Source organism: Taudactylus pleione, unplaced genomic scaffold (assembly GCF_031769625.1).
Source record: "Taudactylus pleione unplaced genomic scaffold, aTauple2 ptg000018l, whole genome shotgun sequence".
NCBI lineage: Eukaryota > Metazoa > Chordata > Amphibia > Anura > Myobatrachidae > Taudactylus > Taudactylus pleione.
The window spans coordinates 16,295,147-16,312,208 of record NW_028284420.1 but is presented as its reverse complement, the minus strand read 5'-3'; the positions used below and the strand labels follow the sequence as shown (position 1 = coordinate 16,312,208).

Genomic DNA, 17,062 nt, shown 5'->3' with positions numbered 1-17,062 from the left:
TATTATTATTTTCTTCAGGGTCCATAGGCTCCACAGGGAGACCTTGAGGTGTAGGTGGTGGATCAGGAATCGGGGCACCACGCAGTTAAAGCTTTTCAGCTCCCAGGATGCACTGGTTCACTCTCCCTATACCTCGCCCCCGAGCCAAAGGCACCTCAGTTTCGTTGGTGCCCGGCTGGAACCGGGTCCCCATTATGTGGGGGGGCTGCTTAGGCAGCTGTAAAGCTTTTTATTTTATGATTTCTTTTGTTTACTTTTTATTTACTTAGAGCGCGCAGCAGGAGACTGTCCATAAGATGTCTGCGCTGCCGCTCTGGCACCGCGACGTCAGTTCAGGCTGGGAATCTTGGTGGGCATCCCGGGGTCCCTGCTAGCTGGCCTCGTGGAAAGACTCAGACTGCAGCCGGACGTTAAGGGGACAGGTAAGGCGGGTCACCACTTGTGGTGAACTGCACTTTGGCAGGCATACCTCCGGTCTCAGGGGACAGACTAAAGGTGCTGAGTGTGGAGGCAGGCTCCAGCCACCGCGATCCACTAAATCACCAGGGACAAATGGTGCAGGAACAAGTGTCCCGGGGGTTAAACACAGGCAAGGGGAGGTTAGCTTCCCCATTAAAGAGGCTCCTCCCCTCAGCTCAGGGCGCCTTTCCTTTGAGGTCTTGCTTCTCTGAGCTGTTCTCGCCCCTTCTGAGGTCTCTGGCGGCCATTTTCTTTCAGTGGCACAGTCCCAGCTCTTTCAGGGTAATGCAAGGTCCGGTCCCCCTACATACCTCTCCCTGGAGTTAGCGTATGTAGCGCTATAGCCTACCAGATACTGAGTCTGTGTAGTTGATTGTAGTGCCAGTTTGCAGTTTTATTTCTGCATTGTATGTGACTTATGCTAGCGCTGCCTGTCTGTGTCTTTTTTTCTACTGTCAGCAAATATCTATACCTTTTTTCTAATTCTGCCCTATAACAGGTGTAGTTAGGGTGGTTCCTATACCTCACATCTATAGACATATTTGTGAGGTTTGTCACATATGGTTGTGTGGTGCACTGTGCCTTACTTAGGCTGTGGGCTCCTGCAGTTTACCCAAGCATCAGACAGGGCCAGTGTATTGCTCTCCTACTGTATCCTACATACTCGTGGTTGCATTATACCCAGTGCCATATTGTGTGTTGTATTACTCTACAGATATGTCTGTATGTCTGACCAGGGTAACCAGCACACTTCTGCACCCATTCTGCTATCTTGCAGATTATGTTCTGCAGGTTTAAGTGAGGAAGATTTGGTTCGGGATGGATTATGTGTGAGGTGTTATAATCCACCAGGCACCTCAACCCCCCCAGCACCGGTACAGGAGCCCCCTTGGGCTGCCTTTTCTCAGGTTCTGACCTCCATTGCGGGCCGCTTAATGGTTCCTGCTGTTTTCCCCATATGGGTTTACCACGGCAGACAGTTATTCCCTCACAGGTATTGCCACAACAGATCATGCAGACTCCTCCTGTGCTTCCACCATGGGTAGACGTTTTCTCTACTTCAGTGCAGAGCCTGGCGGCTTCCTCTACTACCCTTCAGAGCATGTTGCAGGGTGAGACATCCCTACACAAGCCAGTTAAGCGTACTATGTTGTCGTCAATCCACACAGCTCTCAGAGTCTGAGATGTCATCGGACAACGGAGAGGTTGCTGATGTCTCTAACCCCGACTCCCCTCTGCAGGAGTTGGAGACTCGGTCAAAAATTAATATTCCTGCTTTAGTGTGAGCTGTCAGGTCTGTCTTGGTAATAGAGGATGACGAGCCAGCCCCTCAATCCAAGCACCCTCTGTTTAAAAGAATAAAGGTGACTTCCGCAGAATTCCATCTGTCAGATTAGCTAGTTAAACATATGGCTGCTACCTGGTAAGAGGTATCAACCTCAAAGGCGTTTGGCCTCATGTTACCCATTTCCTGAGGCTCATTGTAAAAAATGGGAATCACCCCCTGCGGTGGATTCCCATGTTACACATTTAATTAAAAGTGCTACGTTACCTATGCCTTCCATTTCTTCCTTAAAGGATCCTACAGATGGGAAAGTGGAAGCCTGAAATCAATAGATCTTACAGGGGCTATTGCCCGCCCACCCGCCCATGGCTATTTCATGGGTAGCTAAAGCTATAGAAAGCTGGGCCGATGCACTTGAGGACTCCTTTCCCTCAGAAGCTCCTGAGAATCGGGTGTCTTTGGTGGGTCACATTCGAGATGCGGATGCATATATTGGAGAGGCTACTCTGGATGCCAGTCTACTGACCTCCAGAGGCTCGGCCACGTCTGCTCGCTGTACCCTGTGGCTGCGGTCTTGGAGGGCCGATGCTGATTCTAAGAAAGGCCTGGAAGGCTTACCCTTCAATGGGGAGATCTTGTTTGGCCCAGACCTGGACAAGATTGTTGATACGTTGTCAGCATTGAAATCGGCATTTCTGCCTTCAGCATCTGCCTCTTCAAAGCCCCGAACCTCCTCCTTTAGGTCCTTTCGTCCCCAAGGAAAGCCCAAAGGACAGTCTTTTCCTAAACAGTCAGCTTCCAAGAAAGCCGCCAAACCTAAGAAGCAGGCCTGGAACACAAGACGCCCTGCCCCTAAACCAGAGGATAAACCCGCAGCCTGACGGGGCGGGCCTCCCTCTGGGGGATACCAGAGTGGGAGGCCGACTTCTTCAGTTCGCCCAATGCTGGTGTCAAACCACCACGGATGCTTGGGTAAGAGAAGTGGTCTCTCATGGGTACGCCCTCTCATTTCTTCATAGACCTCCCCACCAGTTTTTCTGCACAGGCCCTCCTTCAGACACGAAAAAGGCATTACAGATCCAGAAAGCCATACAGTCCTTGCTGCAAGCAGGGGTAATTGTGCCAGTCCCGCTATCTCAGTGATGGACTGGTTATTATTCTACTCTATTTCTGGTTCAGAAGCCGAATGTATCTTATCGGCCTATCCTCAAACTCAAATCCCTGAACAAATTCCTCAGGGTGCCAATGTTCAGGATGGAAACCCTACGCTCCATCATACTGGCTATGGAACTTGGGGATTTTATGGTATCGCTGGATATTCAGGACGCATACCTACATGTTCCTATAACGCCCTCTCACCAGCGTTATTTCAGGTTTGCTATACTTCAGCAACACTTCCAGTTTCGGGCTCTGCCCTTAAACTTGTCCTCAGTTCCACGGGTATTTACCAAAGTTATGGCTATCGTGGCGGCTGTAGAGTTAGGGTGTCCGGTTGCTACCATACTTGGTCGACCTCCTGCTATTGGCTTCGCCACCACCTGCAACTGACAATTGATTTTCTACAGGCATACGGGTGGTTAATCAATTGGAAAAAGTCCTCCCTCAATCCCCCACAGAGGATGGTTCATCTGGAAGCCCTACTGGACTCTCAACAGCAGAAAATACTTCTGACTTCAGAAAAGATCTCCACATTACGAGTTCGCAGATGCCTCCACAGTCGCCAGGTGTCAGGCCACTCAACAATGCCAGTTCTGGGATCCATGGTGTCCACCTTCGACATGGTGGAATATGCTCAGTTTCATTCCAGGCCTCTGCAGTGGCTGATCCTAGCTCAGACAATGGTGCTCTTTCTGGAGGTGCGTCTGTCTCTGTCTTGATGGCTACTGACATCTCTTCTAACCAAGGGTCTCCCCTTTTGGATACCCGACTGGGTAATCCTAACAACGGACGCCAGTCTCCGGGGCTGTGGTGCAGTGACCAGTCCACACTCCTTTCAGGGCCGTTGGACAGTGGTCGAAGCAACCCTACCAATTAACATATTGGAACTTCGGGCTGTTTACAGGGCCCTCAAGCTGGCCAAACCGACAACGCCACAACGGTGGCTTACATCAACCATCAAGGAGGCACTCAAAGTTGGGCAGCAATGACAGAAGTGTCACGAATTCTGACATGGGCAGAGGGTCACCTCCTGGCCATTTTGGCAGTGTTCATACCGGGAGTTCTCAATTGGGAAGCAGACTTCCTCAGCCGTCACGACGTGCATCCCAGGGAATGGTCTCTTCACCAAGAGGTGTTTCAACTCCTAGTGGACAAATCGGGCTTCCTAGGGGCGGACCTCATGGCCTCCCGACACAATCACAAACTGCCAGTATATGGGTCCAGAACAAGAGATGCTGAGGCAACCTTGGTGGACGCTCTGTCAGTGAAGTGGGCCTTACAGTTTGCTTAACTGTTGGCCTTCCTCGAGTTCTTCTGGAGCACAAACAAGACTAATGCACTGTCCTGCTGGTGGCTCCAGCTTGGCCCAGATGTCATTGGTACTCAGATCTTCAGAGTCTCTCCATCGACACTCCGTTCCTGTTGCCTCAACTTATGGACCTGTTGTCTCAGGGTCCTTGTCTTTACTCTGACCTGGATCATCTGTCTTTGGTTCTTGAGACATCCCCTCTAAGGTCCTAAGGATTCTCTAGCTCTGTTATCCAAACAATGCTTACAGTGCATAAGCCAGCTTCTGCTAGGATCTACCACAGAGTGTGGCATACATATTTCCAATGGTGCCGTACCAGAGATTATGATCCCCAGGTGTTGCGATTTTCCAGAGTCCTGGCCTTCCTTCAAGGTGGATTGGACCTTGGTCTCCGCCTGGACTCACTGAAAGTGCATGTCTCTGCTTTGTCAGTATTGTTCCAACGTAGAATTTCTCCGTTACCGGATATCTGCACCTTCCTCCAGGGTGTCCTCTGGATTCAACCTCCCTTTGTCCCCCCAGTGGCTTCTTGGGACTTGGCAGTAGTTCTTCGGGTCCTCCATTTGAACCCCTAGATGACTATCTCAGATGCTTACACACAGGCAGGCCCTTCCTGTTCCGGCTTCTGTTTATGCTCATTCTACTCGGTCTGTGGGTCCCTCATGGGCAGCTCGCCTTGGCGCCTTGGCTGTTCAGCTTTGTAAGGCGGCCACGTGGTCTTCTGTCCTGACCTTTCTGAGGTTCTATGCCTTTGATACTTTCGCCTCTCAGGATGCTTCCTTTGGGAGCTGGATTCTCCTCTCAGCGCAGGAGTCTCCCCACCCTTAAATGGACTGCTTTGTGACATCCCCAAGGTCTCACTGTGGAGCCTATGGACCCTGAAGAAGAATATAAGGGTTATGGTAAAACTTACCTTTTGTTAACTCTTTCTTCGAAGTCCATAGGGTCCACAGGGCACCCACCTTGACGAACCTGGCTTCAGATGGGTTTTGTTTTTGGTCACCGTTTTTCTGTCTCTATCTCTATGAGAGTTTGATTCTTGTGTGTACCGGTCTTCCTTCTCTCTTTTATCCTCCTCCGGCCTTTGGCTTGTCACAAACTGAGGTGCCTTTGGCTTGGGGACGGGGTATAGGGAGAGTGAACCAGTGCATCCTGGGAACTGAAAAGCTATAACTGCGTGGTGCCCGGATTCCTGATCCACCACCTACACACCAAGGTCTCCCTGTGGACCCTATGGACTTCGAAAGAGAGTTAACAAAGGTAAGTTTTACCATAACTCTCATTATTATTATATATTGAGTGTTGAACTTTGCCTATGGCGGACTTTGCTTTCAATTAAGGTTTCTTATATCCTGCTGCAATATGTGAGGCTACAAACAGTAGCATTTTTTCCTAATTTTAAGTGTTATTTTAAATATAATTGATAATAAATAGTCTCTTTCTTTATACTACTTGCAAGTCTCTAGTTAATTGTATCACAAATTAACTTATATACCATTCCCAGACTATATGTGCACTGTTCTAGAGAATAGAATTAACCTTTTTAATTCCTTGAGTATAGCTGTGTAATACATTGCGCTTATATTATTGCTTTAATGTCTGTTCACAGCCAAAGGTCATTCTGACTATAAACGTGACCTCCCCTGACCTCTTCCGAGTTGTGTTCCGATATTTCAATCGTGGATCGGACAGTGTGTATGGGAAAGTGTCATTTATAGAAGAGAAGAAGTTTAACGCTTGTGCCAACTGTAAGTGCTTGAGTGTCTCTCCGGGCTGCCTACCAGTGGTACATTCCAGGGAGCAGACACCGAGACTCGGATAGCTAAAGAATGTCTCATAAGAGCTGGCTAGGGGTGGGACTGTGGACACAAGATCTATTCTTTGTTCTCTCTCAGTAAGGTCAGGGTAATGAAACTCTTCTCTCATCTCCTATTGGAATAAATGTCTTCTGCAACGTAATTACAAGTCTCATGTATTTAGCTGTCTGCAGCTGAGCTCCGCTGGTTTGGAGAAGCACTTTTAGAAACTGTTTTGATCATAAGACAGCTGTGAAAACCTGTTAGTTGTGATAAACCCTAAATTTTCAGTAGGACCCCAGCACTAGGCTAGGGCAGTTCATATAATAGTCATTTATATTTATTGCTTACATTTTTATTATTATTATCATTTATATATTTTTCATATTCTCATATGCTTTATTATGTCATAAACTTGCTCTCTTGTATGTACTTGTGTAATATTGAGTGATAGGTAATTGTGGTATGCTTGCACATAGGAAGTGAAAGCTAATTCAGCATCCTGTCATACATTGTATAGATCTAGTCAATATCACTGATGTTGATAGTTCTGCATTACGCACCCACTTGAGGGAACATGCCCATACTATTCTGTATTAGTTGATCGTACATGACATTTGTATCCTCCTCTTGGGTGCAGGCTCTGAACAAATCAAGCAGATTGTTTTTCCTCCAAGCAAGGAACCTGCATTTGTTACTGTCCCGCACAGTAGTTTTGGAGAGCCATTTGTGCTGAATCCCAACATGTGGTCTGTGGTGATTGAGGTGGAGGATGTGCTTCTGGTAAGTGTAGTGGTTCTTCTCCAACATACAGTAGAATGTTGGGTTGGGGGTTTCTCACCTTATTGTCTCTCCTAGGACTACCTGGTCCTGCTTCCCAGTGCTTACTATGAGGCTCCGATTCTCCAGGTGAAAGTAACTGAGGCTTGCACTTATGCTCCTACCCCGGATCAGAACACCCAGAAGTAAGGAATATTATACTTTATAATTTAGTCATCAACTAAAATTTATGTTAATGTTGAAATTGAGAAAGAAAATGCCAGCAGATACATGGCTTCTGAGAGACCACTACACATGTGAAGGCTGTTTAAGATACTGGTCTTAATACTGGCTATACTGGCCAGTATTAAGATACTGGATACTGGCTGTTTAAGATGGCTGGTACTGTACAGGTCTCTCCCTGATAGAGTAAGGAGTGATCAGTTTTTTTAAAAATTATATGTTTCATCTAAAGTTAATTTATTTTCCTGCTATCATACTTGTTGATGAGATCTACCTGTGTGTATGGAACATAAAAGGAGGGTAAATGTGTGTGAATGCTTAATACAAAATGAAGGGACAACAACTGTGCCGTTTGCATGCAGCCATGTTTTATGCACACAGTTACAGCGGCACATTGGTTCAGCTCTATGCGCTGCCATACAAATCAGGGGCTGATGCAGACTTGGCCACAATTGCGCCCCAAACCACATTTGCAGTTTGCATTCAGTAAAAAAGCTGGAATGTTGTGTTTATGCAAATCTGCAGCTGTTGCGAGGTACTAATAGTTTGGCACCAGTAGCGCGCAGTTTATGCTAGACATTACTGACACACACTTGTGCCCACGTTTATAGCCATTTATATCGTTTGAAAGATGCACATTATAGAGTAATAAAACTTCAAATACATCTCTAAAACATGAGGAACAACTCCCTGTGGCTCCAGGTATCACAAATGGAGCCAAATGTAATAGCCTCTGGGCTGTGGCGGTGTCATTGCTTTGGCAATTTAGGGCAAGATTTAAAGATGCAATTTTTTTTTTAAGGCAAAACCTCGCTCCAGAGATCGAAACCTCTGCAAATACACTTTGTATTGTACACTCGCCAACTCAGTGCCCGATTCCCATCGCTTCTTAATCATCTGGCACCTCCTGTCCCTTACTCCATCACAGCCTATAAATTTGCCACCTACTTCAGATAGAAAATGAACACCACTCAATCTTCTTCTTCTCTCGCCTTCTTCTGTATGTCCCAATCCATCCTCAATTTATTCTCCCCCAATACCAAATACACTGCTAATGCACTCATTTTTGTCTTTCACCACAATGTGTCCCCTCAACCCCATTGCCTTTGAACTTCTCTGCTCCCTCTCACCCACTGCATGTCCAACTATAGGACACTTCTACCTATTTCTCTCTCTTTGCTGACACTTTCCCCTACAGTACTAAGAATTACTTACCTCACAAATCTTAAGCAAGCTATCTAAAAAATATATCCAGAATATTCCTGTGTTTTTACACAAGATACTGCAAAAACTTTAATTCATGTACTCCTTATCTCCCACATTAATTATTGCAATAGTCTTCCCCGAAACAGACTTTCACCTTTACAATCTATTTGGAATGCTGATGTGAGACTGATCTTCCTTGCAGAACGTTCATCGTCTGCTGCTCCACTCTCAGGGCCTGATTCAGAGCCGGACGCTCTGACCAGAGCGCTCGCTCTGAATCAGGGCCCTCCTACCTTAACTTGGAGCGGCCTTATGGACGCTCGCATAGCTGTGGGTTACCACCTACAGCTTATGCGAACGTCCATGATGATGGTCACGATGGTCAAGACCATCGCGACCATCGGGCTTGCGACGGAGACCCTGCGGTAGGGTCTCGCTGCCGCAAGCCCTGGAGTGATTTTGGCTCTATCAGAGCCAAAATCACTCCCACTGACATCACTACTGATGTCAGTGGGGCCGGCTTCAGACGGTAGGCGTTCTCATGTGAGCGCCTCCGTCTGGCAGCAACGCCCCCGGCACGCCCATCAAAGGGGGCGTGCTGTCAATCAACATCGACAGCACGCCCCCTTTGGTGCCTGACCCGGAGCGACGGAGAGCCCGTCGCTAGCCGGGTCTCGTGCATGCGCGCGACGGAGCTCCCTCCGTCGTGCGCATGCGCAGTAGGGCACCATCGACCCACTTGCGAGCGTCCTGCGCTTGCAAGCGGGTCTGAATGACCCCCTCAGTCCCTTCATTGGTTACCTGTATTCTACCTAATTCAATATAAAATACTTTTACTTTAACATAAGGCTATTAACCAAACTATACCAACATACATTTCTTCTCGAACTATCTCTCAACTTAATTTCTCCGCTCTGCACAAGATCTGTCTCTCTCATCCACACTCATTACATGCTCCCATTCATGTTTACAGGACTAATTCGAGCTGCACCCACCCTGTGGAATGCCCTTCCATGCACAATAAAACTTTCCTCTAGTCTCCAAATCTTCAAGCATTCCCTGGAAACTCACTTCTTCAGACAAGCTTCTCAAATTCCAGTACCACCCACATAACCTCCAAAAGCTATCCTACCCAATTACATTCCCTCTCTACAGTCCACACATAACATTACATATTTTATCTTTCTTCATTTACACATCCCGCTGACCACAGGCCAACATTGCTGTGTTACTGCATCATACAGTCCACAAAGAACCTCTGCAGTCTGGCTGGAACAATATGCAAAAGACCTCTAAAAGTGACCAATGAGCTTCCTACACTCTCTAACACTTTCAACTCTCGTCCTGCAAACACTTCACTTAATTTGTTATTTTGATACAGTTCTCTCCTGGTTCACTCGCAACTGCTCCTTAAGTGTCTCTACCCCCTGGCACTTCCCCTTCCCCACTTACATTTTCTGATGGGGTCCCGCAGGACTGTTCTTGATCTTGCTTTTCACACTGCATGCCTCAGCTCTTGGTAAATGAATATGCTCATTCCCATACCAAGAACTATAATCTGCCTCTCCACTCATCTCCTCTCTTTGCTATCCCATTTGGCCAACTGTCTTTCTGTTATTTCTTCGTGAATGCCCAATTGGCTACCTAAAGCTCCTTTCCAAAAAAGAGCTTATCATCCCATATATCTCCCTCACCATCAATAATACCATTTATTTGGCATGACAGTTCACTCCACCCTCCTCTACTCCTTATATTCAGTCTCTCTTTCTGTCCTGTTGCCTCCAACTTTCAGTTGTTGCTAAAATATGCCAGTTGCTTACCCAAAATGCAACCAAAACTCTTATCCACTGTCTCATTTTATTTATTTATTAACAGTTTCGTATATAGCGCAGCATATTCCGTTGCACTTTACAATTGGAAACATAAATAGAACAAAACTGGGTAAGAACAGACAGATATATAGGTAGGAAGGCCCTGCTCGCAAGCTTACAATCTATAAGTCTCATCATCTTCTGCCTTTGACTACTGTGATTTACTCCTATCTTGCATTCCCTTCACCCAACTTTCCTCACTTAAATGTACCCTAAATGCCACAACAGGACTCATCTTACCTACTTACTTTGCATACCCTTTATACTGACTACACAAATTACTAATTTTCAGCTGCAAAACTCTCAACAATACTCTTCCTTACACCCTCCTACGTCTTCTTCTGACATCCACCACCCATCCCTACCACGCCTAAGCAGACTCTTCCCCTTCCTTCAGTGGCATAACCAGAAATTTGTGGACCCCATAGCAAATTTTGAAGGGGCCCCTAATGTTTCCAGAGGGATACCTCTCTCTGCAGTACTCTACTTCTTAATGTCTTCGGATGTCGACAGCCAAAATGTCGACAATACTATTTTACTCTAACAATAACTGCAACCTAACCTCCACCCTAGATGCACCTTAACCCTAACTGCAACATAACTCTAACCACTATCTAAACCTAAATTCTTGTGTCATTATTTTTGCTGTCAACATTATGACCATGTAGACATTATGGTGTCGACATGCTCTTAATTTCTAATGTATAATTGCTACATATTATTAATAATTCATAAGTGTTATTGCCGGGGCAATCCGGGTCAACGTTTGTTGTAAAAGGGTCTAAGAAAAATAACTCAGGTCGAGTTACCTGGGAATCCGACCCTGGTAGCTACCAGAGTCGAACTTTGGAAGGACCCGGGTAACAATGCTGTGTAAATGGCGCAATCTGGGTTATCTGACCCGGGTCACATAAAAATCCACTGATTGGAACTTCCGGTGCGCTCAGAGATGATGTAGTCTCTAATCACCCTGCAGTGTTCACAGCATGGCTGCCTGGACACACATAGAAGTGAAGGAGCGAACAGTGGTAACTCATCGGCCATGATTGATACGATGCAGCGAGCAGTCACCACCCACTTTTTATGACCCACCTTTGTGATCCTAAAAAGAAGCCATTTCTAATGACACAAGTTTTGCAGGGCAGATCCGGGTTTAGTGTGATAGCACGCACACAGCCTGCCGATGTTTACAATCTGCACATGCGTATGCATCGCAGTTCGCGTGCATAAACTAGACCATGCGAACGTGAAGCATTCGCTAGCTGCACATAGCCAGCTCGCTAGAATGAGTGAAGTGCAAGCCATTTGTGGGTGGTGACAGGGAATGGTCGATGGAAACGGGGGAGTGGTGGTGCGAACACAGGCGTGCCAGAGCATCTTATCGCTATTTCAGAGGCGTGCATAATTAAGATGCAGCATCATAGTACACGTCACATGGTTGTTTTACACACTGAAGCACTCGCAGTGCTTGTGGTAGGGTATAGTCAACCACAAGTGCTGCGTTTGATTTCTGATGGTACTCGATGTTACCGATGGTTGCATGCACATTCTGGAGATGATGTGCATTAGATGTTGCCCATAGCAACCAATCAGATTCTAGGTATTATCTTCTAGAAGGTGCTAGTTAAATGTTAAGTAAAATCTGATTGGTTGCTATGGGCAACATCTCTTCTAAAACTCACTTCTAAAAACTATCACTTTAGTAAATTTTCCCTGTTGTGCGGGAGCTATTAGGGGGGGGTAGATAGGAGGAAAGGGGAAACGAGGATGGAGTGGGGAAAAAAGAAGAGAGGACTAACAAGAAGGAGATGGCTGAATCTGTAACTGATGTAACCAGGAGATTGGTCTCTGGGAACTATCCAACCCAAGGAAACAATCCACTCAGTGTCGGGTGCCAGCCCTTAATAAGACAGGTTTCGGACACAGTGAGCCCCGGTGCCCATTTAATAAACATGAAAGAGGGTCTTAAGGAGACTATAGAGCTGGGTGAGGGGGCAGGGAGGTTGACAGGCCAGGAGACAGTGTGAGCTCTGTACCAACTGCACCTACAATAGGTAAGCCCCTGCCGTCCTCAAATTAATAAACACCTGCTGAAAACCCGCCATTTAACTACAGATTATCTTGCTCCAACCTAAACTACTCACTGCTATCCAAGTGTCCATTCTGAAACATACTCGCTCCTCATATTTCAGCTCTGTACTTTCCCACTAGATTAGTAGTCATCATGAGAAGGACCCTCCTTACCCTTTTTTCAAGTCTGTTCTTATTATATCTATGCTCTATGTCCATGTTTTATAAATATTCTATGTTCCTCAATGCCCAGGACTGCAAAGCCCTCTGGCGCCTTAGAAAATCAATGACTATAATAATCATAATGGTTGCCAAGGCATAATAGAACATGTACAATACATATTCTGCATATACATTCCAATCTGTTCATCCACCATGTTTTATTATACCGATAATACAGAATGATGCCAAAAGGCCAAAGGTGTTCTGTATCTCTCTATTTTGTGTACAGTTTGGTTGTTCTCCAGTTCTAGAACAGTCTGTTCTTCCTTGTGGACTACCTACAAAGAACCTTCTATCTATGTATATTGCTTACACATCTCACTCCCCTCCCCACCCTGTTCTTATATATTCCAGCTGTCTTTTGTACAAATATCTCTCCTTGGACGGATTACCCTCTTCACATGGCAGTGAAGTCATCTGTCATATGGATAACAGCCTTCCTCGACCCTGCCAGTCTGAACAGATTACACCCCGACACCCACCAATGATTTCCTGCTATGGAAGTGATGTACGTATAATGAGAAACAGGAAACATTGAGAGGAATCTATAGGTCTATTTATTCTGCAGGTGATTTACAGCAACCTTAGGACAATAACTAATGGTTTATTTTCCTAGATTGACGTCCAGTTCAACATACAAGTACCCCACCCTGGTCGTTATGTTATTGTTGTGGAATATGCCAATGAGGAGGCTGTACAAACCACCAATGTAGCAGTAAACTCCCCCCAGCTCCCCCAACAGCACGGGACATTTACCTTCTACCCGTGCAAATTCAGGTCTGTATTCCATTATGCTCCTTAAAATATATATATATATATATATATATATATATATATATTTAATTTGAATTTATTCACATAACACGTGTTACAGTTTCCTATGCCGAGGGGTGGCTTTGGATGCTCAGCAGAGGGTGGCCTCGTTTGACATGACTACAGGTGCCAACATTAGATTTACTGCAGATAGGGCACAATTGTACCTGGTGAGTCTTGTTAAGATGTTGGAAATCATTTCATGTTTTATATTCTATATTGTCTAGTTTTTATTTTGTTATAACTGTTAATTATTACGTTCTCTTTGCCGGTTGCTCCTGTAGGGAAAGATCTATCTGATTCCTGCTGACCAATTCACTATGGAGTACATTGATCCAAGAGTGCATTGCATTGCCATTCATGGGTCCTTCAACCCTAGCAGGTATTTGGTTATTACAACTTAGGTTCTATTGTTTTATGTTTGGTTAGTTCCTGATATCATGTTTCTTTGTCCACAGTGGGTCATGTATTCCATCGAGATTCCACAAACCATCTCAGTCGGTGGTATTAACGGAAGGCAAGACTAGCACAATGTTGAACAACATCCCTCTATCCCCTGGATTCCATATGCCTTCGACAGATGGACAGAGGGCTCCACCCCACCCAACAACGCTGCCTCCAACAGCTGTAGATGCAACTAAACTGATCCACTTGCAGTCACCAGAGGTGTGTGATATTGGCGAATGTGTGAACACTATCTAGGTTTTTCAGTTAATCTGAACCTTATCCATTAGTTATCATATAAAAACTTGCATTACTTTTAAATGTGTGTAGACTATGGCTTGCAGTAGCTTTGTCTTTTATCCTATGTGGGACACTGGACCTACCATGTGATGTATAGTGCAATGCAGGAGCTTGAGCATTGAAGCTAGTCCCCCTTTATGTCCCGGAAGAACTCCAGAACTTCATTTCTCAATAGTGCCCTATGGAGCAGGGCGTGTGAAATGTCTGAACTTTTTCTGAGTTTGAGGCAGGGGTGATGCCATGTTTTTCATATACGCAATACAACTGAGCTGCACTCAGCGCGTGTCCTGATTTTGTACGCACATAGTCACAGTACAGGTTTAGACGCACGGTATAATAAATGACAGCTGCGTTCCTGGACAGTGGCTGGGGGGTATCAAGGGTGTGGCTAAAAGATGCGCAGAGCTGTTGTCTTATTGGAGTGTCATGTGCGTGTTACTGAAAGTGATTACGTACAGAGCCGCTGGACCGCTCACATAGGGGGCCATACTCAGACAGAGACACAGCACCATCTAAAGTTTGTGTTGTTAGTAATAATGCACCCTCTACTGTCATTAGTACAGATAGTCACTGCCGAGATCTGTCACCAGGCTGTGTAACATCACACTTCTGCTTCATGCCTTTATATGTCAAGGAAATTGGCAATTTAATATACTGTATAAATATAATTTACTATAGTGGGTACATTGTTCCACATATCATTTATTTATGCTTCATATATAACTTTTGTTAAACTCTCCACTTAAATGTATTATCATAATTGGTAGCTGTGTTTCCAATGCAAAATGAGAGAGTCTCCCTGTACTACACTGGAGCAGCACCCGCAGTGTGTATGTATGTATATATAATATATATCTTATAATATAATGATATCGTTATTATTTTTCCCTTCTTTTTGTCTGCCAATTGTCTGAATTAGACGGCAGTGACATATAATGGGCGTGTACAAACCCCAGGACGTTACGCCTTTATTATTCACTACTACCAGCCTTCCCAGGCGTCATTTACCATTGGTGTGCAGGTGCATGGAGGCCGCGTCTGGCAAGGTGAGAAGTTGGTTTGTTTGGTGCAGTAATTAGTCATCATCCTAAGAACTTTATTTAAGTAGGGAAGTGTCTGTATTTGCTATATGTGTGCACTCTAATATGTGTTACATTGAAAACCGATAACTTCCTTTCCTAGGCTCAGCCAATGCTACGCTTTGTCCCCATGGATACGGATGCCGCAGCTTGGTACTATCTGAGAATCAAGCCATTCTAGATGTGTCTGATAGTGATCTATCCGTCACCATACATGTCCCGGATGGCAAGATAGTCTGGCTGGTAGGCTAATAAAATGTCGCAGCATGTGACATCTATCAGCTGCTCAGTGTTGTGTATCACCTAACCTACCTGTGATTTGTGTCATTAGGAATATGTTTTGGTGATTCCTGAGGACAGTTACAGCTCAAGTTACCTGGTAGAGGAACCGCTGGATAAGTCTTACAATTTTATTAGTCAGTGCGGAGCCAACAGCTTCCAGAGCAAGTAAGAACATAATAAAAATACTAAAAATTTCCAATGTAATATTATCACTTTATACACTGGCTAATGTGATAAATGCATGCAGCCATGTCTGTATGTTTCAAGCATTACATGCAGATTTGTCCTAGTGACTGAATAAATAAGCTGTTGTACATACCGGCCACCTGTCCATTACTCAGTAAGAGTGAAGTGCTCAGCTTTATTCTTACTATGCTAGAATGTATGCTGAATCTGTGTGCAGCCTATCATTTACACATTATTGTATAGGAAATAAGGAAAATAGATTAAAAAAATTAAAAAAAGTGAACAATAAGAATTGCAAATAAATATTATTGTTATTCCATGTACTGTATATATTATAATTTATGTATATATTGTTGAATTAAAGCCCAATATGCCTGTTTAAGAAATAAAAGTAACATTGCCAACATCATTGCTATATAACTCAATTCAAATTTATAAAACAAATTGTAATGATGTTTCTAGTTTAAAAGTGCATAGTCTATATATAACCAGATAGGGCGGAATTCAATTAGCTCCGTTAATTAAATGGGAGTGGGTTTACGAAATTCAATTACATCCCGTATTTTTTGTGCGAAAAATAAATGGGGTTTCGCCCGAAAAAATCCATAGAATACATTTATAAGTTCATGGACCTATGTGTTTTCGCTGGCACGAACACAAAAACTGGGTCAATATCTGGGAAAAATCCCCAATAACTGCCAGCTTCAGGGCTAATTGAGTAGCCCCTGGGGGTTCAGTTATCCGTGGTAATTTTCTGCCGCTAATTGAATTCCTCCCATAGAGTGAGAAAATGTGGGAATAACTTGGAATATGAGCTGAAGAACTGTGTTGAGAACCCGTGTAAATGACCAAGGGGGGAGATGTATCAAGCCTTGGGGAGAGACAATGTAGAAAAGTAGTCACTAGCAGCCAATTAGCTTCTAACTGTCATTTATGTAGCACATGCTTTGAAATGACAGTAAAGGTGGGTACACACTTGCCGACCGGACAATGGTGCCGATGAAGGCTATATTGCATGATCCGGTGACCGCCCACCCCATATATCATTTACTGACACCATTGACCTTACCGCCATAGGCAGCTGGTTCGCACCATCAGCATGGACGACTGAATGACCCCGATGTCTGCCAGCGGGAGTGCGCATAGTGGGTACACACTAGGCGATGTGCCTGATATGTCCGCCTTATCTGTGGGATCAGATAACATATCGTCTAGTCTGTACCCGGCATTAGAAGCTGATTGGTTGCTTTGGGAAACTATTCAACTTTATCTCTCTCCCAGGCTTGATACATCTCATCCAATAGAATGTGTCCATTTCCATTGAAAAGTCAGCTGTAGAAGTGACAGAATATATGACACAGTATACAGGACACTTGTTCTGCCCCTCCTCTCTCTGCTACCTTTATGCTATGGTCTAGCTCATGAAATATTTTCTAGAGACCCTTTTCTTACAAACATACTGACTGCTTGGATTTTATAAACCAATAACCATGCTATAGCTAATGTGTCTGTAACTGAAACTAGAAAATAGACTACAGGAAAAATGGGCTGTAATTGGTATATAGCCATACAGTATTTCA

At 44.8% G+C, this 17,062-nt stretch overlaps 1 protein-coding gene across 2 annotated transcripts in view; it reads left to right on the top strand.

The window, feature by feature from the left end:
* Positions 1–17,062, top strand: part of LAMA5 (laminin subunit alpha 5) — a 179,125-nt gene that overhangs the window by 93,692 nt on the left and 68,371 nt on the right. For both annotated transcript variants that reach the window (XM_088442785.1, XM_088442777.1), the window contains exons 23-33: positions 5,821–5,959; positions 6,648–6,790; positions 6,866–6,972; positions 12,733–12,886; positions 12,995–13,155; positions 13,253–13,361; positions 13,476–13,573; positions 13,650–13,857; positions 14,855–14,981; positions 15,118–15,257; positions 15,346–15,461. In XM_088442785.1, coding sequence (XP_088298911.1) covers positions 5,821–5,959; positions 6,648–6,790; positions 6,866–6,972; positions 12,733–12,886; positions 12,995–13,155; positions 13,253–13,361; positions 13,476–13,573; positions 13,650–13,857; positions 14,855–14,981; positions 15,118–15,257; positions 15,346–15,461 — 1,502 coding nt within the window. The remainder of the gene's footprint in view (positions 1–5,820; positions 5,960–6,647; positions 6,791–6,865; positions 6,973–12,732; positions 12,887–12,994; positions 13,156–13,252; positions 13,362–13,475; positions 13,574–13,649; positions 13,858–14,854; positions 14,982–15,117; positions 15,258–15,345; positions 15,462–17,062) is intronic.